The sequence below is a fragment of the Rhinolophus ferrumequinum genome, chromosome 5 (assembly GCF_004115265.2).
Source record: "Rhinolophus ferrumequinum isolate MPI-CBG mRhiFer1 chromosome 5, mRhiFer1_v1.p, whole genome shotgun sequence".
In the NCBI taxonomy this organism is placed as follows: Eukaryota; Metazoa; Chordata; class Mammalia; order Chiroptera; family Rhinolophidae; genus Rhinolophus; species Rhinolophus ferrumequinum.
In genome coordinates this window covers 53,520,025-53,547,556 of record NC_046288.1, presented here as the reverse complement: position 1 = coordinate 53,547,556, position 27,532 = coordinate 53,520,025, and the positions used below count along the sequence as shown (strand labels likewise).

Below are 27,532 nucleotides of genomic sequence, written 5' to 3'. Positions count from 1 at the left end.
TTAATAATACATGCACGAAGAACTATACAGACACACACAAATGAATGCATGTAAAACTAGTGAAACTCCAATAAGATCTGTGGATTTTATCAATGTCAATTTCCTGGTTTTGATACTTAACTATAATTATGAAAGACGTTACCATTGGAGGAAACTGGGTGAAGGGTACATGGGCCCTCCTAGTACATTTTTTTGCAACAACTTATGAATCTATAATTACATCAAATTAAAAATTAAAGGGAAAGGTTAATGCAGAACAGGACCAGTATTTATAATATAATGTGGATAGTGTGTGAGAATGTACTAAAATATCTATTTAAGGTTTATATGTTTATGTAGTCAATACCTGGGAAAATACTTACAAACACAATAGTTATATTTGGGAGTGGGGCTGGGAAACTTGAATGCTGCCAGGGAGGGCAACTTGGATTCGTCAAGGAATGCATACCATTTTTTATGTGCCATTTTAAAAACTATGAATATATATTATAATAAATAAAAAACATAAAAGAAAAAATACATGAATAAAAAACCCCACTTAATGTTTTATAGGAACACATGCAAATGAAACAACCCATATCAAATGCAATGAAGTGGTTGTCTACCTTGGAAGGGAGGGGAACTGGAGAGGAAAATAGGGTTTAAAGGGTAAAGATTTCGAAACCTTTAAGCTCTATGGACTTGGATTATTTTGAATGTGCCTCTAAAGGGTGGATGGGGAGAAAGACTTGATCATGACAGATGGCTACAGAAATGTACTAAGATTAGAGAAGGGTATTTTGGGAGAATGTTTAAGACAATTGCCAAATCATCCAAATAACTCAGAGAACTGTATAATTTTCCATCAAGAAGAGTTAACAGAGAACCTTTACAGCAGACAGAAAGTCCAAGTCTTAGCGGTTTCTAGCTCTCAAGTAGAAGTTGCCACTGGGTGTGTGTTTGAGACCTGGAAGGCATACCAGAGGATCCAGAATCCTTACCCACTGATGATAATGGTAAGGGAGGGAAAAAATGTTGCGTTCTTCCAAGAGTCCCCAAATCAGAAGATGCAGAAGTGTCAAAGGTGGTGGTTTCAGCGTTTCTAGCCCACTGGAGAGTCTCAATGTATGTAACCAAAATGATACAGTAAGGAGTTTTGCACATAATAAATCACAACTACTAATCCTGTCATACAGTGTCTTTTGCAGTTCCTATTTAAAAACAGGAATACAAGTAATTTCTTGAATCTGACCTACAGGCAGTGAAGTTAAACAGTTTCTGAAAGGACTGAAAAGTGACAACATCCTGTTCCTAGTTTGATTTGTACACTTGTGATGGTAAAAAGGATCAGTCAGTCCAGAAGCCTGAGAAAATCAAGCTTAACGGCTAAATGACTTTCCAAATACCAACAACCCTCAAAATGGTATGAAAGCTATTTGAAGAAGATATCCTTTAAATGTGGTATATCTAAAATTAGACCTCATCCTAGTTATTTTATATTACGAGCCAGTGAGGAATCCCTAACTTCATTTTTCCGTTGATAGTAAGCACGACAGCCGGAGAAGAAACCTTACATCCAATGTGAAATGATTTCCCCCCTCAGGAAACACCTATTTACAAATAAAAACTTATTGAGAGCTACATGTAAACCTTTTAGTACTTTTGCTTTGAGGAAACAAAAGTGATTCGTATCAACTGCTTTAAAAATTGAGAACTGGAACAGGCACCTTTATTTTGTAAGTAATTTTACAAGAGTGTTGCCATATTTTTGGAGTGAGAGAAATGCTTCAATTGGGCATCTAAGCATATCATCCAGGCCAAGGACTGGAAAGTCACTTTGGGTCGAGTGAAGAGAAGGAGAAAACAGGAAGCTGAAAAAGGGGAGAGACCAGGAGACTGGTACAGAAGGAAGACTGGTGGGGCCAGGAAAGTTAGCAGGAGGGGAAAGGCGCCCAGGGGAGGGAGACAGGAGCAGCCCTGGAGAGAGGACCCTCCTCACCGCATGTTAGTGCTGTCCCTTACGTCCCTTAGCCAGAGAAGCTGGCACAGGTCTTCTGGGCTCCCAACACCCAACATCCAGGCTTTGGTTCTGCCCATAGAATTTTAATCTCCTTTCTTCACCTGACATCTGCATTCTATTCTGATTTCAGCACATTTTTTTGAAATACATTTAACTGAGATGTTGTCAAAATGTGTTTTAGCAGATTTCAAAATTCTTGTAAATTATTGCTTTTCAAACTTAATTATTTTCCTATTTTATTTTTCTTGAAGATGTGATGCATTTATGCTAGGTTCTCCTCTAAATGGATTGACTCTTTGGTGGATTTCTAAAGTTTGCCTTCCCCCAGCAGGATGCTGTATTTCACTGTGTGTTGATTGCTATAATATTATACCCACAGATCAAAGCATCCTAATTCATAAAAGGACATTCCCAAGTAATGGGCTTTTAGGATATTACCTGAAAAGATGTTTTTGTTGTATTTTTTTGTGTGCTACTGTTAACATTATTAGAAATACACACACACACACACACATACACACCCACACACACGCGCGCGCGCATAAGCTATAGATTTTTCTTCACTTGTCTCCTTGATATATTTCTGCTTACCTGGTAGAGATCATTTCTCATGTTGATAATGTCATCAGAAACCAAACCAGATGTGACTTCTAACAGATCCTTTACAAGTTGAGCATGAAGGTGGATGATTGCTAAGTGTAAGACACTGGAACAAAAACATAATGGCAATAATCAACTAAAGTGTTAATTTAAAAAAAAAAGACTCTCAAGGTAATGATTAGACTTGCATACTGCATCTGACTCTCACACCTAGTTTTCTTTGGCCCCATGTGTTTTGAATCTATCAAATCTGAATCTGAGGTGGGGATGCTCTTCTGCCTGCCCAAGGCTGCCCCACTCATTTACAGTACATGCCTGGTCTCTGGGGGCATCCAGGTTTGAGCCCTTGAGGTGGAAGGCATCAGGGCGTGGAGGCAGAGCGAGCTGAGTTCAAATCCCAACTCTGCCTCTATACTATGATTTCAGGACATTTTCACCTCTAACTTTTCCGACTTTCCCTGACATATAGATGATGTATGTCAAATGCCTGAATTAGGATCTGTTCAAAAAAATGCAGTTCCCTCACCTAGCCCTGCCACCCTCCTGCAAATACACTCCTGTGGCTTTTTAAGATCTCCGAGATCCCAAGAGGGGAAAATGGAATCAGGTGTTTAACTACTGGGAGAAGATTCTAGAAGCAAACTTCTGAAGGAACAATGTGATTGTGTTTCTCCCCCGTGAATATTCCTTCTTCCTGGAATGGTTTTGCTCCTGTTCTCTGCCTCTGGACAATGCCTCTCTATCCTTCATACTCTAGTTTAAACCTTACATCCTCAGAGAAGACTTTCCCAACTTCCTAGGCAGAGCAATTGTCTCCCCTCAAGTATAGTGCTTGCCTGTGGAACTGCAGGTTCCTATTCATCTTTCTCCCTCTCTGGAGGCTGGTTCTCTCTGGATCAGCCTTAGAGCCCTCAAATAAGGATGCTAAGAAGGAACCTAGGGGCTTACACTAATGAGGTAAAAAATATTGGCAGGTGCCACGCATCACTCCAAGGAACAACATTTTTCTTTTTAATTGTTAAAAATACTTATACTATTTAAATTATTTTGAAAGGACTCAACAACAACAACAATGAAAGTGGCTACTGTTTGTTTGAGCTTCTATCTACCAGACTATGCTAAGCACTTTTCATATATTATCTCATTTATTGTAACAACAAACCTATGAGGTAGGTAATATTATCCTCATTTTTCAGATGACGAAACTGAACTCAACCTGGGTCACACAGCTGGGATTTAAGCCCAGGTCTGTATTGCTCCAAAGCCATCTCTTAGTCACTTAGGCTATCCTGCTTCAGGGGTACATGTGTTCTGCTCTGCAGAGCTGTAGATGAAACACCTAAGAGGACAAATACGCTGGAGTATGGGCAGACTCAGAGTATCACGTGGTGGCAGTACATCTGGGATTTGAGGCACAGGCTGGATTTTCTCTAATTTAAAGATATTAGCTGTCATTTTATCCAGGTCTTTTTCTTAACAATAGCAAGTATATCTTACTTGGGATTGACACTGGCACAGGAGGACCTAAAAAACTAAATTGTGACTGTTCCTTAAGAGATGTTTTTCAATGCATGATGTCAGAGTTTCACTATTGTCTTTTGAAATGTGAGGCTGGAAGAAGACTTCTGAAAAAGGCCTAAGTCTGACGCAGACATGATGCACATATACCAAGAAAAAGGCCGCACTTCAAAAGCTGCCTAAAAATTTCCATGTGCAGCTCAGCATTTCATAGAGAAGTATATCATCCCTCCCCCATAAATCCTCACACCCTCATGGGAATTTCCCCAATACCAGAAGTTTTTATTATATTTTTTCTTTATTGTATTTTCTGTGATGACTAATAGACACAGGATTCAGATTATTAGTCGAATAAGACAAACTCAATGAAAACAAGAGGCCTGAGCTGTGAAGGCAAAACGTATCCCTCATCTACATTCTTACGAGGACTCCTCTGGTTTCCCCAAGTCTCAGCTCTCTGGTCTCTAGCTGGTAAGCCCTGAGCCTGCTTGCACGAGTATGTCTGGGGCCTAGGAGGGGACTCTAAGTATTGGTTTCCTGCTTGGGCAGGGAAGGCCTCCTCTTCAGCCCCTCCATATATGTCCAGGGTCCTTACACATATCTATGCCCCCTCCACTCAATGCACCCACTTGAATGCATGAGTCTTGTATCCCTTCTCACAATTCTTCTTTCAAACACTGACAGTCCTTTTCTAACTTGTATGTGCTTGTCTTGCTTAGACTCGTCAAGTCAGCAGGTCCTTCAAAATGTCATTTGAAATGCTGCTGTCCTGTCTTGGTTAACTGCTTTCCCTTGTGGTTATATGCTACTGAATGCTAACTGGATAATTTAACCCTGTTAAAAAACATTCTGCTGTTCATGACATTACACAAAGAAGGCTGTACCAGTTCCTCTCATACTGTATAACAAGGCCAGTGGTTATACCACATCCTTGGTTACGATGCAAGGAATGAGAACAGAGGTCTCTGTTTGAAACCCTGAGGTTGGCACTTTCCTAAAACATTTGGTTCAGTTTTTAAACAGACGTTTAAAACACAGCACTCAAGAGCTCTTTCACAGAAAAGGATTTCTCATTGTCAACACTATTTTAGGAAGGCTTTAGATAAGGCCCTTGACTTGAATCGGAGGGCTGTTGTCTCGTTATTTTTATAGGCTTTTGAGATCATTTTAGAAATCTCAATGAAAGGACTAAGAGAACTGTTTTAGAAAGAAGCCAGGTGGCTTTGCAACTATAAGCTCAGCCACAGCAGGAATGGGAGGCATGGTGTTGGGATTGTAAGACTCCCACACAATATGGGTTTGAGAGGTCATGAGTCTGATCCACTCACAGACTGGTGACCATTAACAGAGGCAGTAGAGAAGGAACCAGTAACTGGGAAAGAATGACAATTGCCTCTTAATCATTTTGTTGTTGTGTTGTCTTTTTTCTTTTTTTTTCTTTTTTTAAGTCTAGAGCACCCAGGATTCCCTGGGAGTCTCCTATCCAAGTACTAACCAGGCCCAACCCTTCTTAGCTTCCAAGATCAGACATGTTCAGTTAATGGGCTTTTTCTTGAGTATACTATCATTACAAATATACAGTTGGGATAACAACTGCTTTAGGGATTTGGTAGGACCAAATTTTATTATTACATTATTCATTATTATGTATATATTATATTATATTATTACATAAAGAAAATATTAGTATTCCAATAAACAAATATTTGTTTATTAAATAATATTCTAAATTTTATTCCTGTAAGTAAAGCAAGGCTTATCAAAAATTATTATTCCCCACACACATCTTAGTTTTCTTGCCCAGAATGATGTACTCTTAGATAAGTATTTCAGCTATTCTTGAATCCAACAGGTGAGAGCCACAGGACTGAAGAAGCAAATTATACCACTCAACCTTATTGACACATTATTTTCCTTGAGAGAGTGTTCCAGTTATAGGACCCAATAATTTTGATCAGTTCTTCTTTTCAGTATGCATACAATGATTATCTCTCTTTCCTACCTTAAAATAACCCTTGTTGTCAGAAGTTCTTTCTTACCTGTCGCCATTCTCATCTTGCACCGCAGTGAGATGGCGCTGGACCGCCAGCAGCATCTTCACATCTCCTGTGACGGCGTAGTCAAACAGAGCATTGGCATGCCGCTTGGCAAGCTGCACAGCCTTTTCTAGAAAGAGGTTATCTGCAAGGCAATGACCATGATCACAGGTGAGTTTCCTACACTCGCTCTACAAGTATGGCATCCTGAGGCCAAAACCATCAGCACCAGTGTTCTGATACCTTGACACACATTGTTTTACTGGAAAGTGTTCCTTTCAATGCTTCTGGATTATGTTCATTAGAAAAAGCACAACTGGACATTGGCTCACTGATAAACATAGAGGCTGATCTGAAAAATCTGTCTACAGTGTGCTAGGGGTAAGAAGTTCAGAAATGTCTTATTTTAAGGAGAACAATCAATCTCCAAATAATGTTAACTGGATTTTGCCATAGATAACCAGTAATCAATCTCTTGGTGGAATAATTCTTCATTGGAGTCTTCATTGGAGTCTTCTGTTTGACATTCAGTATTATTTTATATTAATTTCAGGTGTACAGCATAGTGTTAGAAACTTAAAAAATTTAAGAAGTGATTCCCTCTGACTAGTCTAGTACCCACATAGCACTATAAATAGTTATTACCATATTATTGATTATATTCCCTATGCTTTACTTTACACCCCCATAACTATTTTGTAATTACTCATTTGTACTTTTTAATCCCTTCACCTTTTTCACTCTGCCCCCCAATCCCCTCCCATCTATCATCCTAACAAATCTAGTACCCATCTGACACCATACATAGTTACTATTACAATGTTATTGACTATATACCCTATGCTATATCCTACATCCCCATAACTACTTTGTAAAAACCAAATTACTTCTTAATCCCTTTCCCTTCTTTCACCCACACACCCAACCTCCTTCCCATCTGGAAACCATCAAAATGTTTTCTGTATCTATGAATTTGTTTCTGTTTTGTTTTTTAATTTTGTTCTTTAGATTCCACATATAAGCAAAGTCACATTGCATCTGTCTTTCTCTGTCTGATATACTCCACTCAGCACAATACCCTCCAGGTCTATCCATGCCACCACAGATGGCAAGAATCCATTCCCTTCCATGGCCAAGCAATATTCCATTATATGTATATGTATTAGGTTGGTGCAAAAGTAATTGTGGTTTAAAAGGTTAAAAATAATTGCAAAAACCGCAATTACTTTTGCCCCAACCTAATACCACCTCCTCTTTACCCATTCTTTCATCGATGGACACCCAGGCTGTCTCCACATCTTAGCCATTGTAAACAATGCTGTGATGAACATATGGATGCACATGTCCCCTCGAAGTAGCATTTTGGGTTTCTTCGGATAAATACCCTGCAGTGGGATTACTGGATCCTTCATTGTCTCTTCTTATAGCTTTTGTTTTAAAGTCTATTTTGTCTGGCATAAGTATGCTACCCCAGTTTTTTTTTTTTTTTTATTTCTATTTTCACAAAATATCTTTCTCCATCCCTTTACTTTCTGTCTGTGTCTCAATCTGAAGTGAATCTTTGTAGGCAGTATATGTAAGGATCTTGTTTTCTTATCCATTTAGCCCTCCTATGTCTTTTGATTAAAGCATTTAATCCATTTACATTGAAAGTAACTTGATAGATACGTAGTTATTGCCATTTTACTTTCCATAATTTTGATTTTTTCTTTTCTATCTTAAAGAAGCTCTCTAACATTCCTTGTAATACTCATTTTGGTGGTGATGAACTCCTTTAGCTTTTTCTTGTCTGGGAAGCTCTTTATCTGTCCTTTGATTTTAAATGACAGCTTTGCTGGCTAGATTAATCTTGGTTGTAGGTCCCTGCTTTTCATCACATTGAATATTTTGTGCCAATCCCTTCTCATCTGCAAAGTTTCTGTTGAGAAATCAGCTGACAGTCTTACGGGAGCTTCCTTATAAGTTACTAATTGCCTTTCTCTTGCTGCTTTTAAGATTCTCTCTTTGTCTTTAACCTTTGCCATTTTAGTTATAATGTGTCTTAGTGTAGGCCTGTTGCCTGTTTGGGTTCATCCTGTTTGGGAGTCTGTGCATTTTCTGGTTTGTACGTCTATTTCCTTCACCAGGTTAGGGAGGTTTTCAGCCATTATTTCTTCAAATAGGTTCTCAACCTCTTGCTTTCTCTCTTCTCCTTTTGGTACCCCTATGATGTGAATGTTGTTCCACTTGATGCTGTCCCAGAGGTCTCTGAAAGTATCCTCATTTTTAAAATTCTTTTTTCTTTTTGCTGTTCTGATTGGGTCTTTTCTGCTTTGTCTTCCAAATTGCTTATTTAATCCTCTGCTTCATCAAGTCCGTTTGTGATCCCTTTTATACATTCTTCATTTCAGTTATTGTATTCTTCCTTCTGACTGGTTCTTTTTAATGGTTTCTATGTCTTTTTTATGCTTGAAATTTCTTTGTTGAAGTTCTCAATAAGTTCCTTGAGCATCCCTGTAAACATTGTTTTGAACTATGTATCTGGTAGGTTGCTTGCCTCCATTTCATTTAGTTCTTTTTCTGGAGTTTTCTCCTGTTCTTTCATTTGGAACGCATTTCTTTGTTTCCTCATTTTGCTTGACTCTCTGTGTTTGTTTCTATGTATAAGGTAGATCTGCTATGTCTCCCAGTATTGGCTGGGTGGCCTTATATACTAGGTGTCCTGTGGGGCCCAGAGGCACAGTCTCCCTGGGCACCTGAGCCGGATGCTCCAGGAGTGTCTCTTATATGGGTTGTGTATGCCCTCCTGTTATAGTTGAGCCTTGATTGCTGTTGGCACTTCAGTGGGTGGGATTGACTCTCAGGCTGATTGGCTGTGGGGTTTGGCCACGTCCACAGCTGTTGGGCAAGAGGCTTACCACACTGAATGGGATTCATTCCAGTGGGCTCTGTTGCCTGCTGAGACCACCCTTTGTGACATTTGTGGGGCTAATTGGGTGGTGCTTTGCTGTGGTCTGAAGCAAACCTCCAAGTATGTTGGTTCTGTAGCCTCCTGAGCTGGGCTCCAGTGCAGGCCCAGGTCAGCCACTGCTTGTAAAAGGCTGGAGGCTACTTGGGAGGAGCTACAAAGCAATCTGCAATTGTTTGCTGCCTGTGTTAAACATAGAAGCATGTAGGACAGGCCATGCTGCTAACCAAAGTCAGCTGCCACCAGTACCAGGCCTGCGGTAACTCTGCTGAAAGCGAGGACACCTGGAAGCCTGCTTCCACCTGTTGGCTCCCTTAAGGTTCAGCCACTGATAAAGCCTCGTGTGGTACTGGAGTTGGGTGAGGCAGGGTCTCAGGTATTCACTAGAGTGGGAGGAATTGTGGTCACCAGGTTAATATAGACTCTGGTTTGGTGCCAGTGCTGAGCCTGGAGTGACTCAGCAAAAGTCTCAGAGCACACTGAGGCCAGTTGCCACCTTCCTGGAGTCTGCCAGACTCCAATAAGAAAGAGTGCAATTTGGGAGGGGCTGGCTGCTTGCGTAAAACTACCTCCGGCCGTGCGAGAGCTGGGTGGGGCAGTGTTTCAGCTGAGTCAGCAGGTGAAGCAGTGGCACTCACCGGGTCATTCAGATTCAGATTTGGCCAAAGGGGGGCGGACTCAACACAGCAAAGATGGCGCCTGCCTGCCAGCTGCATGGGAGGAAGCCTCCTCACCGGGAAAATGCCGACTGTCCTCCAGTCCTTCCGCTGAAGCCACACACCTGAGTCTGCCTTACTCCATATGATTCCGAGCCCCCCTTCCCCCCCCCAGTCACCGTTCCTGCGCTGGAAATCAAGGTTAGTGTCTGTGAGCGAGCGAGTGAGTCTGTGTGCGGGCTGTTTAAGTGGACGTGTTGGTTTCCTGCAGCCTTTGGTCCCACCCAAATGGTCAGAATCCCCCGTTTTTCACAGCCAGATGTTGTGGGGGTTCCTTTTCCAGCACCAGTACTCCGGGCTGGGGAGCCTGGTGTGGATGCCTGTGGTCCCTCTCTCTTCCAGGGGGGAACTGCTGCAGCTGAGGTATCCCTCCTGATTCTCAACTGCCACAGGGAGGTTTGGTGCCCGTTCTGCGTCTCCACCTCTCCAACCCGTGTTGACATGTCTTCTTCTCTATATTTTTAGTTATAAGATTTCTGTTTGGCTAGACTTTAGATGGTTCTCCAGGTTGATTGTTCTATAATTTAGTTGTAATTTTAATGTATTCACGGAAGCATGCAGGCACAGTGTTTATCTGCTCCACCATCTTGGATATCCTTCATTGGAGTTCTTGAACAACTCTTTCATTAGGCCAAGTGCCAAAAAACACAGTTTTTGCCATAGGCAGAGTGTCCATGAACCATTGGTGTTTTTGTAAAGTTTGCTTCCTGAAGGTCAGGGGTAGGCAGATTGGGGCCTGAGGGCCAAATCCTGTGCATGGCTGGTTTTTATATGCCCCCCTAGCTAAGTGTGGTTTGTACATTTTTAAAGGGGTGTAAAAAATGTGTGCTAGAGACCATATGTAGCCACCAAGTCTAAATATTTCCTAACTTTCCCTTACAGAAAAGTTTTCTGAGTATAATCTAGGATGACTTAGATTCCTTACACATACTCTAACGGCTACTACTTCAAAATACACACAAAAGTACACTGTCCCTCCTAATCCTAATTCTCCAAAAAGGTCATCAGGATAAAAAGAAAAGTTCTTATTTTGAGGCCAAGTTCCACTTTAGTATGACAGTCAAATTGCAGTCTAGAGAGGAGTGACTATTAAAGTTATAGAAACTGTTTTCTATTATCTGTGATAGAAATGAATTAGATTATCTTTCGCGATACCCTAAAACGGCATGATTATGATTGGAGAATGCATATGTAAATTTCTGTACTTTATATTCAAAGATAATACTGGGAAAATGGAAATCTCAGTGTGAATAAAAAGACCTGACACATGTTTTTCAAAGGCATATAGGACTCTGAAGAACACATTGAACTAAATATTGATATATCACCTTTAGATTAATAAAAGATAAAACCAGTCATCTGGAAATAACTTCTATACCTAGAGCTGACCCACCCCCTCACCAAGCAACACAATGTGATCATCTGTGTGTTCACTTACCCTGAAACCCAGAATTCTCTTCCTTTACTCCCACTGTATACGTCAGAGTAACCTCATCATCCTCATTGCTGGACTCCTTATCTTGTTCTGTGGTTTCAGTTACTTTCCTGGAGAGATTTACAGCCTCTCTGTTATCACTCTCCTCACAACCTTCAGGGTCATTTTTAGATGAGGTGTCCATGGTTCCTAAGAGAAAAGCAAAAACATCAGCTTTTTCTCAGTAAAATCTATTAATTCAGTTATAATTCACTGTTTTAATGAAGGTCAGATAAACGTGGCAGGCAAGTTTACTGCAAAGGGAAAAGAAAAACAACAATTTAAAATTCCTTTTAAAATGGTCATAAGTAACAAGTTTTGGAGATATTTTAAACTTTCACTTCTAAAAAAAACTTTTTAAAATTGCAGGTGTACAATATGATTTGATATTTGTATATATTGTCAAATGACCACTACAGTTAACTCTGATTAACATGTATCAGCATATACAATTACAAAATTGTTGTTCTTGTGATGAGAACTTTTAAGATGTTAAAAAACATTGTTTTTTTTTTTTTTTTTTTTTTACACTTCTGAAAACTTACATCTCATTCTGTTAATTTGTAAAGGACAAAATGAAATAAAGCTCTTCTGTGAATTGCAGGGAAGTGGAATTTATAAAGTTCTTGAAAGCAGAGGACTTATTTTTTTCCTAATGCTAATTAACTAAGTAAGTTGTAAAGACATGATCTCAATTCCTGTTCTTCAGTGTAAGGAGCTATCCAGTGCACCGTTTCTGACGATGCTCTTTCAGGTTTGACTGTGTTATCTGACAATGAGGTACAATGAGAGCACCTAGGTTTCATAGGCAGACCTGGTTTAAATCCTGCTTCTGCCACTAACAGATAAGTGTCTTCAGTGAGTGACTGAACATTTCTGAACCTCAGTAGTCTCTGGCTGTTAAATGGAGATATTAATATTTTCCTTACAGAGCAATCATGAAGTTTACCGTTAAAACATGTTAAAGCAGCTGACATAAAATAAGCATTTAATACAAGGGAAGACTTCACTGTATTATTTCTTCAATGGATACAGTAGAATAGACACGTAATATAAACTAAGAACACATGGTGTGATACCTGGTAATTAGGGGATGAATTTGATGGGAAAATGCTATCCCTATAAAATTCAAAATGTCTTCAAAAGTATAGTATTTAAGAAAAGAGAGCAGGTAAGTTTGGTGACTTTTTTATGTTTGAATAGTCACGTCTCTCTATGTCCTTCTTCAAAGTTCTTTTCTTCCCCTTGTTCAAGCCATTTACAAAGTAAATATATAAACATAAACATAGCATCAGGAGTAGAATTTACACTCTTCCCAGGAAATAATATATTTTTTGAAAAGTATCTTCTTAGTTTATTTGCATTCATCAAATTTTTTCAAGATGATAATGTTATGATAAATTATGATAATAAACCTTTTGGCATCAAGTTTTTTGTTCCTTCCTCAGTATTAAAACAAAAACATTATTACTTACCATGCTTCATCCCAGCATTAGATTTAGTGGTTCCAGGGTGGAAGGTAATTCCACTATATGCAGGAAATCCATAGTGGGGGAAGCCATATCCTGAAATGGAAAGTAAAAGAAAGGAACCCTCATTATGTTGTTGTTGTTGTTTTTTTTTTAACGAAGAGTCAACAAACTTAGGTGAGCCACGCTTTGGTGTGGGAGGGCAGCGTGGCTGATATGGTGTTTCTGTTGACAGTAACATGCATCATGGGGGTTCATGGATGATTACAATTCTACTCTGGCAAAGTTTACTCAGGCAGTGCCCAGGCTTGGGGCAACATAGGGGAGTCCATTCTGGACAAAATCGCCCACATCACGGAGAGGAAAGGCTAACAGAGAGTGGTCACCACCCAAACTCAGACTTGCTGACACAGAAGACAGGAAAATAACCTCTGGAGAGAAAAACTGAACCAAACAAAGTACAGAAAAATGTACTGACTCCTCAGTGGAAACATGGCCACCATGGCTCATTCCCACACATTTTTGGCAGAGGCATAGATTGGTAAAACTCTTTGGGAAAGTAGCTGGTATTAGATGTTATATTCTCTGACATAATTTTACTTCAGAGAATCGAATTAAAAAATTATCTGGAATAAAAGAAAAGCAATGTGGTAGAAGAGTTCAGTATAGTATTTTATATAAAAATCAGGAAACAACAGTCAAGCAAGTTATATTATGGTCTGTTCACTTTACGAAATGTTGAGTCGTTAAAATGATACTTAAAAAATTATATTACCAAGGGGAAATGCTTATGGTAACCCATTAGAAAAACAGCATAATGATTCTCTATACACAATCATGATGCGATAATATTAGGTTGGTGCAGAAGTAACTGCGGTTTAAAATGTTAAAAATAATTGTAAAAACCACAATTACTTTTGCACCCACCTAATAATAAATAACTAATACAAGTAAATGGATTAAAATAATGTGCATAAGGAGGATATGCACAGCTGTACTCGGTAAAATGCATAAATATATATTATAATGCATTCATGGAAAAAGTTAGAAGTAGTTAACCTTCGATGGCAAGATTTTATGTATTTTCAAATTTTCTATAATTTACAATGTTTCCAAAGAATACCAAGACAACTATGCCAAAAAAAAAAAAAAAGAGGGAATATACCAAAATGTTAACTGAGGTATTCTTTGGGTAACTGGCCGTGGGTGACTTTTTCTCCTCTCATAATTTTTAGTATTATCTACATATTGCAAAAAGAACATGGCATTTCTGTGCAAAAAAATTATATTGGTTGGGAAGTTGTAGCTTAACATATCCTACTCAATAATGTCATAGCCACTCTACCCACAGACAAGCTGGGAAATCTAGAAAAAGAAAATTTGCCCGTCTCTGATGTGAAAAAGCTTTAGAAAGAATAGACCTGCTTCGTACCTGGACCGGTGGTTCCAGCACCCCCTCCTCCACCGCCACTGCCATACATGCCTCCGCCTCCAGCCCCGGCACCACCACCACCACCGAAACTATCCGAGAAATTGGGCATGAGCTTCTGCCGCTTCCTCTGCACTTCCTCTTTATCTGTCGTTAAAGGAAGAGAAACCAGAGGAGAAAAGATTGATTCAGTTCCACTGCTAGTCACAGAAAGGATATTGATTCTAATAGTATTTTTAAACATCTTAAAGGGAAACAGAAAGTACCCAAGGAGGAAGAGATGCCAAATTTCAAGAAGCATTATATTTATTCCAGTGATACAAAGACTGAAAACCAGCCTCAGAGAGACCACAGAACAGTACACACCCAAATCCTCTGTGCAACAGTTTCTTGAGTCCCCATGCATTCAAATTAGGGAGAGACTAGATTGTCCATCAAAGATTAAGATGTTGAATAAGAAAAATATTATTGAGCGTTTTCACTTAAAACAACTACTGCTAACATTTATTATGTAACATTTATTATCTCCCATGAGCTAAGTGCTAGGGATAGAGAAGTATGACATAAGTCTTTGCTGTCAAGAACCCTCCACTGTAATTTTAAAGTGTGATGGAAAGACTCAGAGAGACAGCACTATAAAGCTATCTATATGTGTTGAATGCATGGTGCAAACCAGTATTCCAGGAGTTTAAGGAAGTACTTCTAGGACGTCCCTGTGGGCTGGAAATTTCAGGAAAAGCTTCCCTAAATCAACTTTATATCACGAAAGGGCAAGTGGAGGATGTTTTGGGAAAGGGATACAGAGGGAAAGTAATGAAGGAAAGAATGTGCACTGGGTGCTTATGAGAACAGCAGTGGATCAGTGTAGCTGAAGTGAAAGTTCAGTATGAGGAATTCTTGAGAAACAGGGCTGATTGAGACCATATTGTGGAGCATGTGAACTATGAACTGAAGGGATTTAACTCACAGGCAAGAGAGCCAACAAATGTTTCTGAACTAGAGAATGATGTGCCGTGGTGGTATTTTAGGAAGATTCACCTGTCACTGGTACATAGGACAAAATAGAGTCAAAGTGAGTGGCAGAGACAATGAAGACATAAGGTGACGGAGGCTGTTCCTTGGTGGTCACCATGACGATAAAAGTGGGTGGACCCCAGAAATACAATAAAAGAGGGATCTGTAGCTGTTGGGGTGACTGACGGGCTATGGAAGGCTAAAGGTCTAGAACCACTACTTGACTAAACTACAGTGATGCTGAGAGTTTTGACTGTCCAAGTCGAGATGTTCTTTAGACTTTCTTCCCTCATTCCTCATGTGGTTGCTCTGTTTTTCTTTAGCTTCTCACTGCCTGTGTTTCTCACCAGTCCCACCACCCCTCTGAGTTCTGGCACTGCCTTTGTGGTCTATTGTTGTGTTCTTGTTTCTTCTTTCTGTTTCCTTTTCTCTTCTCTGATTTTCCTGCTATATATTTTTTCTCCTTCCCTCTTTTGGGCTGAAGGAGTGAAAAAAAGTTTTGTTTTTTGTTTAAATTGAATAAACAGTCAATGTGGTATCCTTTTTTGTAATAAGCAGCCTAATACTTAATGATTGTTCTATTTCTGAATCTTCAGTGTCAGTTTTGGCTGTTGTCTGTGTTCGGAAATATCTTCACTTATTTCTAATTCTGCGGTTGTTTCTGTCATCTCAGGGCTAGAGAGAATGCTGTTGTTTACTGATTATCTCCCGATCATCTGAGTGAAGTTGAAAGATGAAGCAGGGGAAAGTAGGGTAGCAAAGTGCATTTAGAAAATAATGGTTTAAAAACTGATCATGTCCAGACTTGTTAGGGAGAAAAAAAGCCAACATGGGTCACCTTTGAGGAAACTGTGCTTCCACTAGAAAGAGGTGACCTCAAAGTGGAGCAACTTTAACAATTTCCTTATCAAAGGTTTTGGACAGATTTATAAATTTTTTCCATCAGTTATACCAACTTGGTTGGTCAGGTCAGTTATTTAATGAGCAGCTACTATGAGACATCTACTGTTCTAGAGCAATAAACATGAAAGACCAAATCTGTGACCTAAAGCATATTCTTATGGGAGGTAGGAAGAAGATAACGGACACAAATTAGTAGAGAAGACAATTTTACATGTTGATAAAAACAATGAAGAATATAAAATTAGGTAATAAGATTGGGAGAGACTGGAGGGGCTAGGAGCAATGGAAGATGTGCTCAATGACTTCTGAGTTGTACACAATGATTCCTTGGGGTTGTATAGTTTGGATCATTTTCATATACTTACTCTTTTATTATTTATGTTACATCCAGCTTTTAGTCAATGATAGCCTGGAAGGGAAGTGCTTAAAGCATTTAGGTGGGATTCTGAACTGTCAGGAGCTCCCATTCTCTAACCCCAGAACAGATGGCTCCCACCATAGTGTAGCAATGAAAGTAACAGTCTGAACATGTCCCTCCTGCATCATACTGTCTGGGTGTACATATACCACTGGGGAAGGCAGACATGCCGCCTACAGACCAAGCTCAGCTTTGAACGTTTCTAAGCTCATACATATCTGGGTTTCCTTTTTAAAACATGATTCTCTGTGTTAGAAAAATTGACATTATTTTGAAGACATATTTTAGGACAAGAAATCTATTTTTTTCCTCATAAAGTTCAAAAATTTTGCCATGCTTCTCTTCTGCATCTACTTTTAAAGGAAAGTGTTTAATCTAAAGCAGTGATTTTCAAATTGTATGCAGACTGAAGCATTCAGAAGACCTCAGGCAGCTCCTGGCTGGGGAAGAGAAGAGAGGTGAGAGAGCTTCTGGGAAAGGCTAAGTGGGCAGAGGTGTCCTCCTCTGTTTTAACCAGAGCCTATCAGGTTTACATACTGAGATTTTGCATGAAATTTCATGTGGAGGGAAAAGAAAGGCTCCTCTGCTGACAATGTTTTCAAACCACCAGTCACGGAAGGCACTATAAATCTGACTCATCAGTGGAGAGGTCACAACCTCAGAAAAGAAACAAGAACTCACAGAAGCACCTTCTAAGTGCTCCTGCCACCGCATGAATTCTAGGAAAAGAAAGTCCTCTTCAAAATCATCCATCACATGTTGCTATCACAGGATCCAATACATGTGTGGACCGTTGCTGCAGCACCTTTGTGGTTTCCAACCTTAGCCAGGACCTGGGGGCCCCGTGACGGTCATTTATCGACCTCACTCGCTAGGCTCACTTCCCTCTTGTTCAGGGTTTCTAATTCTGTTTGTGCCATGGCCCACTTTGTAGTCTGGTTAAGTCTATGGTCCCTTCTTAGAACCACAGTTTTCAATATGTAACATACAAAATAGGATTACAGAAAAGCTACTTACATTTAAGGACATTTCTATCCATGGAGCCCTTGGGCGTCAGTGGACACCAGGTGAAGAAGTACTTTTGGACAATTATCTAGTCTGGGGGACTTTTACACTCATTCTGAGAGGATTCTCAGTGCTGAATTTCCCAGCCTGCCCTCTCTGGAGTTTCAATTCTGCCTTTTGACTGGCCTGTTAGGAATGTGCCACAGGAATCTAAAATGCAACATGTTTTAAACAGAACTTCCTCTCTTCCCACCTAAATCTGCTTTTGCTCTCTTGATTCTTTTATCAACTCAACCACATCACAGCCTTCCTAGGCTGGGATGCCTACAACCACCTACAACTCCTGAATTTTTCCCTCACCTCCTACCTGAGCCACCATGTGGGTCGTCTTGACACCATCATTGAATCCACCTTCTCCTCTCATTCCTTGCACTAATACCTTTAAGAGTCTCACCGTTTCTCACTTGGATTCTTGCATTTATCTTCTGACTCATTGCCTGCTGCCCAGATAATCTCCTCAGTGTCTATATAAGAAGTCAGGGCCATCATTCCAAATTCAAACAGACCTGGTCATTCCCCTTTCCAGAATCAAGGCAAAATTCTTTAGCTGCCAATCATAGATGGCACTTGAGCCTGGCTCTGCCCTTCCTCCCCTGCTTGGCCTAGGAGTCCATCTCAGAGCTCATAACACTTTTCTATGAACAAATACACATTGTTTTAGCTCCTCAAGTTTCTAAAGCCTAGGAAACCCTTGCCTTTTTCCTTTCACATCTAACTACTGAAATATATTGCCAATTTTTAAGGACTTTGAAGAAGCCTTCTTCTTGGTGGCTTTAGAAGCAAGGGCTCTCTTTCCTCAGCATTCTCGTATGTGTTTGTGGATACTTCGCTTTTGGAAATAATCAAAATAATTAATGAGCATTACAATTACTTAAGGAGACTATTATCTCCTCTTCTTGGTGTGTCTCTTGTGAGAAAAAGAACAGTGCTTTATTCATTTTTATAGTTCTGTACTGCAATGGGGCTGAGTCTTTTTTCACCTGTCAGAGGTCCGCTGGTGGAGTGGCTGACTCCCTACATAGTGTCTTATCTTTTCATCTCACATGCCTGAACCCTGAGTTACTGAATAAATGATAGAATTTCAAATTCAAAGACAAATTCTCAAATAAATGTCTAAATCTCATATAAGCTTGGTGGAAATAACATTTTTTTAAAAGGCTGGACTTAATTCCACGACCCCAAAATAGTATATTACTTCTCTCTTCTCTAAAAATAAGTACCATCCTGGGTCATAAGGTAGTTCTATTTTTAATTTTTTGAGGAACCTCCATGCTGTTTTCCATAGTGGCCGCACCAATTTGCAATCCCATCAACAGTGCACAAGGGTTCCCTTTTCTCCACACCAACGCCAACACTTGTTTGCTGATTTATTGACGATGGCCATTCTGATGGGTGTGAGGTGATATCTCATTGTGGTTTTTATTTGCATTTCTTTGATGATTTGTGAGGTTGAGAATCTTTCCATATGTCTAATGACCATCTGTATGTTCTCTTTGGAGAAATGTCTATTCAGGTCCTCTGCCCATTTTTTAATTGGATTGTTTTTTTGGTGTTGAATTGTATGAGTTTTTTATAAATTTTGGATATTAACTCCTTATCAGATGCATCATTGGCAAACACCTTCTCTCATTCAGTAGGATGTCTTTTCATTTTGTTGATGGTTTTCTTCGTTGTGAAAAAATATTTTAGTTTGATTTAGTCCATTTATTTATTTTTTTCTTTTGTTTCCCTTGCCCGAGGAGATGTATAAGTAAAAATATTACTAAAAGTAATGTCTGAGAGTTTACTTCCTATATTTTATTTCAGGAATTTTATGGTTTAGGATCTTACATTTAAGTCTTTAGTTTATTTTGAGTTTATTGTTTTATATGGTGTAAGAAGGTGGTCGAGTTTCATTTTTTTTTTGGCATATATATATCTGTCCAGTTTTCCCAGCATCATTTATTGAATAGACTGTCTTTATCCCAGTGTATATTCTTGCTTTTTTTGTCATAGATTGAATGACCATATTGGCATGGATTTATTTCTGGGTTCACTATTCTGTTCCATTGACCTATGTGTCTGTTTTCATGCCAATACCATGCTGTTTTAATTACTATAGCCTTGTGGTACAATTCGATATCAGGTAGCATGATACCTCCATCTTTTTTCTCCTTTCTCAGGATTGCCATAGCTATCTGGGGTCTTTCATAGTTCCATATCAATTTTAGGATTATTTGTTCCAGTTCTGGGAAAAATGCCATTGGTACATTGATAGGGATTGCACTGAATATATAGATTGCCCTAAGTAGTATGGACATTTTAACTATATTAATTATTCCTATCTATGAGCATGGTGTATATTTCCATTCATTTATATCTTCTTTAATTTCTCTCTTCAATGTCTTAAAATTTTCTGAGTATAGGTCTTTTACTTCCTTGGTTAAATTTATTCCTAGGTATTTTTTTTTTTTTTTTGATGCAATTGTAAATGGGACTGTTTTCTTGATTTCTGTTTTTGATAGTTTGCTATTGGTGTATAAAAATGCAACTGATTTCTGAATATCAATTTTATATCCTGCTAGCCTACTAAATTCATTTATCAATTCTAATAGTGTTTTGGTGGAGTCTTTGGGGTTCTCTCTATATAATATCATGTCATCTGCAAATAATGACAGTTTTAATTTTTCCTTTCCCAGCATATTTGTCCAAAGAAATCTAAAACATAAATTTAAAAAGATATATGCCTCACTCTTTTTACTGCAGTGCTATTCACAATAGCAAAGATATAGAAACAACCGAAATGTCCATCGATAGATGATTAGATAAAGAAATTGTGGTACATATATACAATGGAGTATTACTCTGCCATAAAAAAGAATGAAATCTTACCATTTGCAAAAACATGGATGGACCTAGAAGGTATTATGCTTAGTGAAATAGTCATTAAGCATTAATGTGGAATCTAAAGAACAAAATAAACGAACAAACAAAACAGACTCACTGATACAGAGAACAAACTGATGGTTGCTAGATGGGAGGGAGGATGGGGGATCAATGAGAAAGGTGAAGAGATTAGGAAGCACAAATTGGTAATTACAAAATAGTTACGCGGATGTGAAATACAGCATGGGGAATATAATCAATAATATTGTAAAAACTATGTATAGTGTCAGATGGGTACTAGTCTTATTGGGGGAATCTGTTCATAAATTATATAAATGCCTAACCACTACACTGTACACCTGAAAGTCATATAAAATAATATTGAATGTCAACTACAATTAAAAAATATATAACCATGGGATGTATAGTACAGCATAGGGCATATAGTCAATAGTATTATAATAGCTATGTACAATGTCGGATGGGTAGTACTTGTTGGGGTTATCACTTTGTGAGGTGTGCAAATGTCAACTCACTATGTTGTTTTGTACACCTGAAACTAATAATAAAAACATAAATGAAAGCATTGAGAACAACAACAACAACAACAAAAATGAGTACCATGGACCCTAGGGCAAGTTATTAGGAAGCTGTTCAAAGGAGGTGATTAACTGATCTTTTCTAATCAGTAAGTCCTCTTATTGGAACAATAAGCAAGAGTATAAACAGCCAAGTTACCTTTGATTTCAGGGTAGTAGAGAAAAGGCTTTGGTTCACTAGTTTCCAAATCAGATTTCCTCCGAAGTTGGACGAACACAGAGGCTGGTTTTGTAATGTTGATATCTTTATACTTTGGAGTTTTGAAGACGATGGCAAACTGCAATATACAAACATCCAAATGTTGGGGTAGGAGTACATTTGTCCCCCCAGCAATGCTACTCATAAAACACATTCTTTATGCCCAATGTTTAGACACAGTGTACAAAAAAATACAGCACCCTAGAGAAAGTTACAAACTCAGATTTCTATACCCATACATTTTTTATTAAATCGACACTGTGAAACTGAAGCAAGACTGTGAGAATGTATTGCAAATATTATTATTTCATTTGTCTAATATTTTAAATGTCTTCCAGTTGTAAACAATCATGTAAATAAAATACATTGCATACACCTTCTCCTCTTTCCAATCAGCCTTAAAAGTCTCCAAGATGATTATTTATAGCAACATCAGAAAGACTGGATGTGGGAAGAGAGATGAGGAAGGTGGTACTACTATCAGCCTGCAGGCCAAACACTTGCAATCCTGCAAGTGAGACATCATCACAGGTTCAGTATATTTTGAGGTGAGAATGGTGAAGGCTCTAGACATATGCAAGGCATCCTATAACACTTCTAAGATAGCTTTCTTATTAATTTCTGGTAGTGCTACAATAGTTAGGCATTTTAAAATTTTTTAGTTATATTTTTTGATGATGTAATATATTCATACCAAACAAGACTTTGTAAAATATAATGGCATACACTGAAACTTCTCCTTGCTACTCCTGTCTCCTATCCAGGCAATTCCTACCACATACCTGACCATCCCCCAGAGGTAAACACAGAGAAGTTATTGATTTCTTTTGTATTCTTTCAGTTTCTTTATGCATATGCAAACATGAACAGTGAATCTTTTAAATATACACTTTGTTTTATATCCATTCTTAAACAATGTTTGATGTTGTATCTTTACATATTGATTCATAGAGCACTCATTCTTTTTAATAACTGCATAATATTCCATCACATACACACACATAATTTATTTAATCAGCCACTTATTGATGGATATTTGGATCATTTCCATTTTTTTGTATGTGTGAAAATCGTATTCCTCAGTCATTCAGAGTAATCATTAAGACGAGAATTTAGCATTTTCATCTCTCAGTCACCTGGAAATCTTGATTTATCATGATGACATCAGCCTCAACTAGAGGACTCCTCCTTTCAACATTTTTCATTAGAATACCCTTTTAACAGGCTTCCCCAGAATTACTCCAGTAGAACACTGCTATGGACTGATTGTGTTCTCCCCAAAATCTGTATGTTGAAGCCCTAACTCCTAGCATATCTGTATTTGGAGATAAGGCCGTTACAGATACAATTAAGATTAAAGGAGGTCATGAGGGCAGAGCCCTGATTGTACAGAATTAGTATACCTATAAGAAACACCAGGGAGCTCACTCTCTTTCCACCATGAGAGGACACAGTGAGAAGGCAGCTGTCTGGAAGCTAGGAAGAAAGCTCTCACCAGAAATGTACCTTGTCAGAACTTGATCTTAAACTTTTAGCCTCCAAAAGTGTGAGAAAGTAAATTTCTGTGGTTAATCCACCCAGCCTGAACACACTAAATACAAACATTTAAAATATTTCCACCAAAGGACTCGAGGGCTACTGCCTTATGGCTAGGTGATCAGATACCCAAATGAAATGTCTTAGAGCCAAAGGTTGTATAGAGCCTTGCCCATAATTCTATAGTAGGTTAACTTTTCTGAAAGACCTGCGAAAGTCTTCAGAATAGTATTCATTTATGAAAGTTAAATAAATATTTATGAGTTTTCCTTTCTCATATTTGGAAACTACTAAATTTCAACAAGGCACAAAATGTAAAATCATCATCATCATCCGCTTACTTGTCTATGAACATCTGTGGGGGAAAAATCTCCAAATCCTTCCCAGATTCCACCATTTTCCTCCTCTTCATAAAATCGAATCTGGATGTCATCTGCAAACAGTCACATTCAGGTATATAACTTCACATAGTGTAATAATGTTTATAAACATGCTGAAAAATAAAGTTGGTCCTACATTCTACCAACTTTTTTTGAAATAAATTACTATGAAGTAAAACTTTATAATAATTAGAAATTTTCACAAATCACTTAATTTTTTTACTGGCAGTAAAATGGGCCCCAAGTTTCATTTAAAATGACAGAATACTAGATTTACCTATTCAATCAGAGATTTCTCTTAATTAGTCTTTGTCCCACTTCTCCATCCCTAACCAATTCATTCCTGAGAAACATGAAAAACAGTGAGGAATATCAGAATTCCAAAAGGTGGTTCAGCTCAATATAGATTTACACAATAATATTTAACTTACATAAAGTTTACTATATGGCTGACACAGTTCTAAGTGATTTATATGTATATATTAACTGATTTAATCCTCACAATAACTTTGTGATGCAGATGTACTATTAATATTCTCATTTTGCAGAAGAGAAGCAAGATTGAACAGTAGTAAATGGAGAAGCCAGGATTTGAATATAGACAGTACAGTTTCTGACTTAAACATTCTACTATGCTTCCTCCCTATAATACTTTATTTATCTTTAGTGAGAAACTGTTAAAAATATTATGTTGGTCAAGTCTCTTTAGATTAACTTAGAATGCCTAAATTCCACACTTCAGTAGTCACGGATTCTACTTTTGCAGAAATATGTCAACAGAACTCAGGTTGGCATCTCCCTGGGTATACTTTCCATCTTACAGGAAGGACTGCACTATTCCTTTACCTTCAGGTAGGACTACCATGGACTTGGTTATTCAGATTCTTTAAGCCCGGTACAAAACTTCTTTTAAGAAGCCATTCCAATGTAATGATAATGATTAAGAATCACATTTACAAATAAAGATAACTCAGATTGTGTTTACTCATAGTATGCCCACCCAGGAATCTAGAAATGCATATGACTTGGATAGAATGAGTTAAAAGAAAGCTGATAACAAGATTAGAAGAGAAAGTGTAAACTTTTTTTGGATAAAGATATATACCTTTAGTTTAAAACCTGGTATCTGAACTCATTTTCTTCCGACTTTTTACCTCAGAGTGTATATCCTCAAATGAGAATTTTCTTTTTCATTTAAGCCATAATTCTTTTATTTAGAGGCTATATTTCCAGGTATGCATCTGCTTATTTTGAAAATGTTTATCACTTTTATAGTGAATAGATCTATATTATACTATACTTTCTATCATTTTATTTTAAAAATAAGTGATGTTTGAGAAAATAACATAACCTCCTTCAGCTTTTGCTAACATATCAATCTCGTACTATATCTAAGAGAGATTAAAGGCCAAGAACCTTTTCTGAAAGTAAAAATTATGAGAGGAATATGCTCTGGGAATTTCCCTATAAACCTTAGTCTCTTTCTTTTTCTTAGCTGACATCACAGTATCATGTGAAAGTATTTGGAGAAGTTCTCTCAGTGTTGCAACAAAGCATTGTAAGATAAACACGATGAACAATTTTATACTATATAAAACATTAGATGAACAAATAGGTCCTAGAGTAAATTAAGCCTGAAACATCACTGGAGGCAAAAATGACAAACTGAGGCTGTCCCACTTCGGGCACATCATGAGAAGGTAGGGTTCTTGGGAAAAGGCAATAATGTTGGGAGAAATGGAAGGCAGCCGAAAAGGAGAAAGACCAAATATGAGGTGGACTGACTCCATAAAAGAATCCACAGGCCTGAGTCTCCAAGAGCTGAGCAGGGCTACTGAGGACAGGACATTGTGGACATCACTCATTCATAGGGTTGCCAGAAGTTGGAGCCAACTCAGTGGCATATAGCACACACAAAACATTATTTAGTGTGTGTGTGTGTGTGTGTGTGTGTGTGAGTGCGTGAGAAGCATGGGCTATTACTAACTAAATTTAGATACCAAGGTTTAAAGGATAAAAACACTGAAATGTCACTGATTACGACCATTTTTAATTTCTGTTTACTTCTGTTGAAAATTTTAAAATGAATTAGTTGGGTGTAAACAAATAACACAGACAACTTAAATTTGGAAGAGGTGAATGTGCAAATTTTAAAAGGAGTTCTATGGCAGAAAAGGGATATGACTGGGTCTCCTGCTTAAGAAGTGACTCACAGATACACACAGAATATTTCACATCTTGAGATCAGAGCGTACGTTTACCTTTCTGAACCTTGTCACAGAGAAGATAAATCTCTTCCCCTCCAGTTACACATCCAGCGGTCCTGTCCATTCTTACAATTTTCAAGTTGGACGCATTGGGGGCTTCTGTCCATAGGAGAAAAACAACAGACGTCATGGTTTATCCTCAGCTTCACAACCCAGTCTCTTATGAGAGATCCTGTCCTTAGCACACATCAACCAGAAGGAAGTTTAAATAGATGGTTCCATGCATATTGTTTTAAGAAGGATACAAAATAAAACAAAAATGCCTTCTGAAGTCCTCAGAGCACTTCTTGGGCAACGGTCATTCTTTATCATCGAAACGGATGAGGCAGGAAGGAGCAATCTTTGTTTCTCCCACTAACACAGTAAGAAATTAATACAGAAAGAGAAAGAGCTCTGCTGATGTTCCGGGAAGTATCAAGCCAATGGATTTGTGGGATTTCAATTAGGGCAAGACTTTCACCCCAAACTTATTTCCGTGATACTGATATACCATTTATAAGAGTCCTAGAAATTTAGGAGAAGCAGTTTTTAAAAACTATTAATTTTTATTATACAGAAAAGAAAAATGGAGATGTTATATTTCTTTTCCCCAAACTAAATTAGAATTCTATGTGGTTAGGGGGAAAAAGTTTTGTGTGGTAATAGTATAAAGCTTCCTTTTTTTTTTTTCCTCCAACAGCTGCATTTTAAGGTGATCTTTGGTATATGAGTCCATATCATTTTATAACTCTTTCACTTCCTTTCAAATTTGTTTAAATTAGAGAAATCAGTTAATTGTTGTACTTGGAGCATGGAGTTTTCTACTTAGACCAAACTATATATACTTTCAATGAGCCTAAGTACTACACTTGCAGGATTTTTGGATATCTCTGTTTAATAAATCCCACACATACCAAACAAGAAATTTGCATGGTAAATGCTGAAGACCACCATTAAGCTCTTAAAAAATTCTAGGAACTATAGACTGAAATAGAATTGTGAAGCCATGTACTAATGTATACTGCTCAGTTAACTTGAAGTTCCTGTCTTGATAAAGTTATAACATGTGAGAATGCAGGTGGCTAAGAATAACAGTTGTCTTTTATTAACTTCTCTTCAGCGTCCCAACGAAAAAAATGAGATACTTGTCCCATTTAAGTACACCAACAATATATCCTCAGAGCAATGAATTCATAAGTAATAAGAGATTTGGCATTGTATGTGAAAGACTAAAATGCACATCAGAGGAAGGAGAACTACATTTATTGAGCACCTCATAGCATTTCACTTTCAGTCTAGACAACTTTTTATATTGGATTTTAGTATTCCCATTTTGTAGATGATAAACATGAGGCTCCAAGTGATGAAGCTACTTATACTTACTCCTGAAATCAGAGCTTGTAAGTAACTGCCAGGGCACGCAGCAAGTCTGTTCTTGACATTACACAGAGCTGCCTCTTCCATCAGAAGACCAGTACTTACTGCTGTCGTAGATGGCATCTGATACCACAGGTTCCAGGCGCCTGGTGAAGCTGCCGGTGCTGTCTGGAAGGAAAGCTGTAAACATGAGCCGTACCACGCTGAGGTCCATCTCCTTCGTCTGCTGAAGAGCTGCTTGGCGGATGATCTCCTTTTCCCGATCTAGGACCATACAGCACAGGGCATTCACGCCCAGGGAAAGCGAAAAGCGTGAACAGTTTAGATAGGATGCTTTTACAAAGCCCAAGTAACATGAACGTAAAACAAAACTCTCTTTTGAAATTCTTCATGTTACTAATAAAATTTTAAAGTTTGTCTCGTTTATGTTATCCAAAATTAAAGGCATCAAAAGAAGACCTGCATTTCCTCTGTATTACAGTAAAAACTGTTCTCTTCTTCTCCTTTCTTATCTCACCCAGAGCTCTCCCTTTTCTTCCTACAATAAGAGCTGAAGGCACAAAGGATGTGATGGAATGGAATGCAGTAAGCCACCTATGCATAGGTTGTATTTCTCTATAGTACAAAATTAAGTATTCAAAAAGCTGTTTCAGCACAGAGACTGTGTTTGTTCAACAGTGCCTAGCACCAGAACTGGCACATAGTAGGTACCCAAAAAGTACTTCTGAAGGAACTGGATGAC

At 38.3% G+C, this 27,532-nt stretch overlaps 1 protein-coding gene across 2 annotated transcripts in view; it reads right to left on the bottom strand.

Moving 5' to 3' along the window:
* NFKB1 (nuclear factor kappa B subunit 1) overlaps positions 1–27,532 on the bottom strand; it is a 112,822-nt gene that overhangs the window by 12,090 nt on the left and 73,200 nt on the right. For both annotated transcript variants that reach the window (XM_033106509.1, XM_033106508.1), the window contains exons 8-16: positions 26,896–27,054; positions 25,429–25,533; positions 23,129–23,220; positions 21,192–21,330; positions 14,192–14,335; positions 12,766–12,855; positions 11,255–11,440; positions 6,157–6,298; positions 2,591–2,705 (exon numbers count right to left, since the gene is read on the bottom strand). In XM_033106509.1, coding sequence (XP_032962400.1) covers positions 2,591–2,705; positions 6,157–6,298; positions 11,255–11,440; positions 12,766–12,855; positions 14,192–14,335; positions 21,192–21,330; positions 23,129–23,220; positions 25,429–25,533; positions 26,896–27,054 — 1,172 coding nt within the window. The remainder of the gene's footprint in view (positions 1–2,590; positions 2,706–6,156; positions 6,299–11,254; positions 11,441–12,765; positions 12,856–14,191; positions 14,336–21,191; positions 21,331–23,128; positions 23,221–25,428; positions 25,534–26,895; positions 27,055–27,532) is intronic.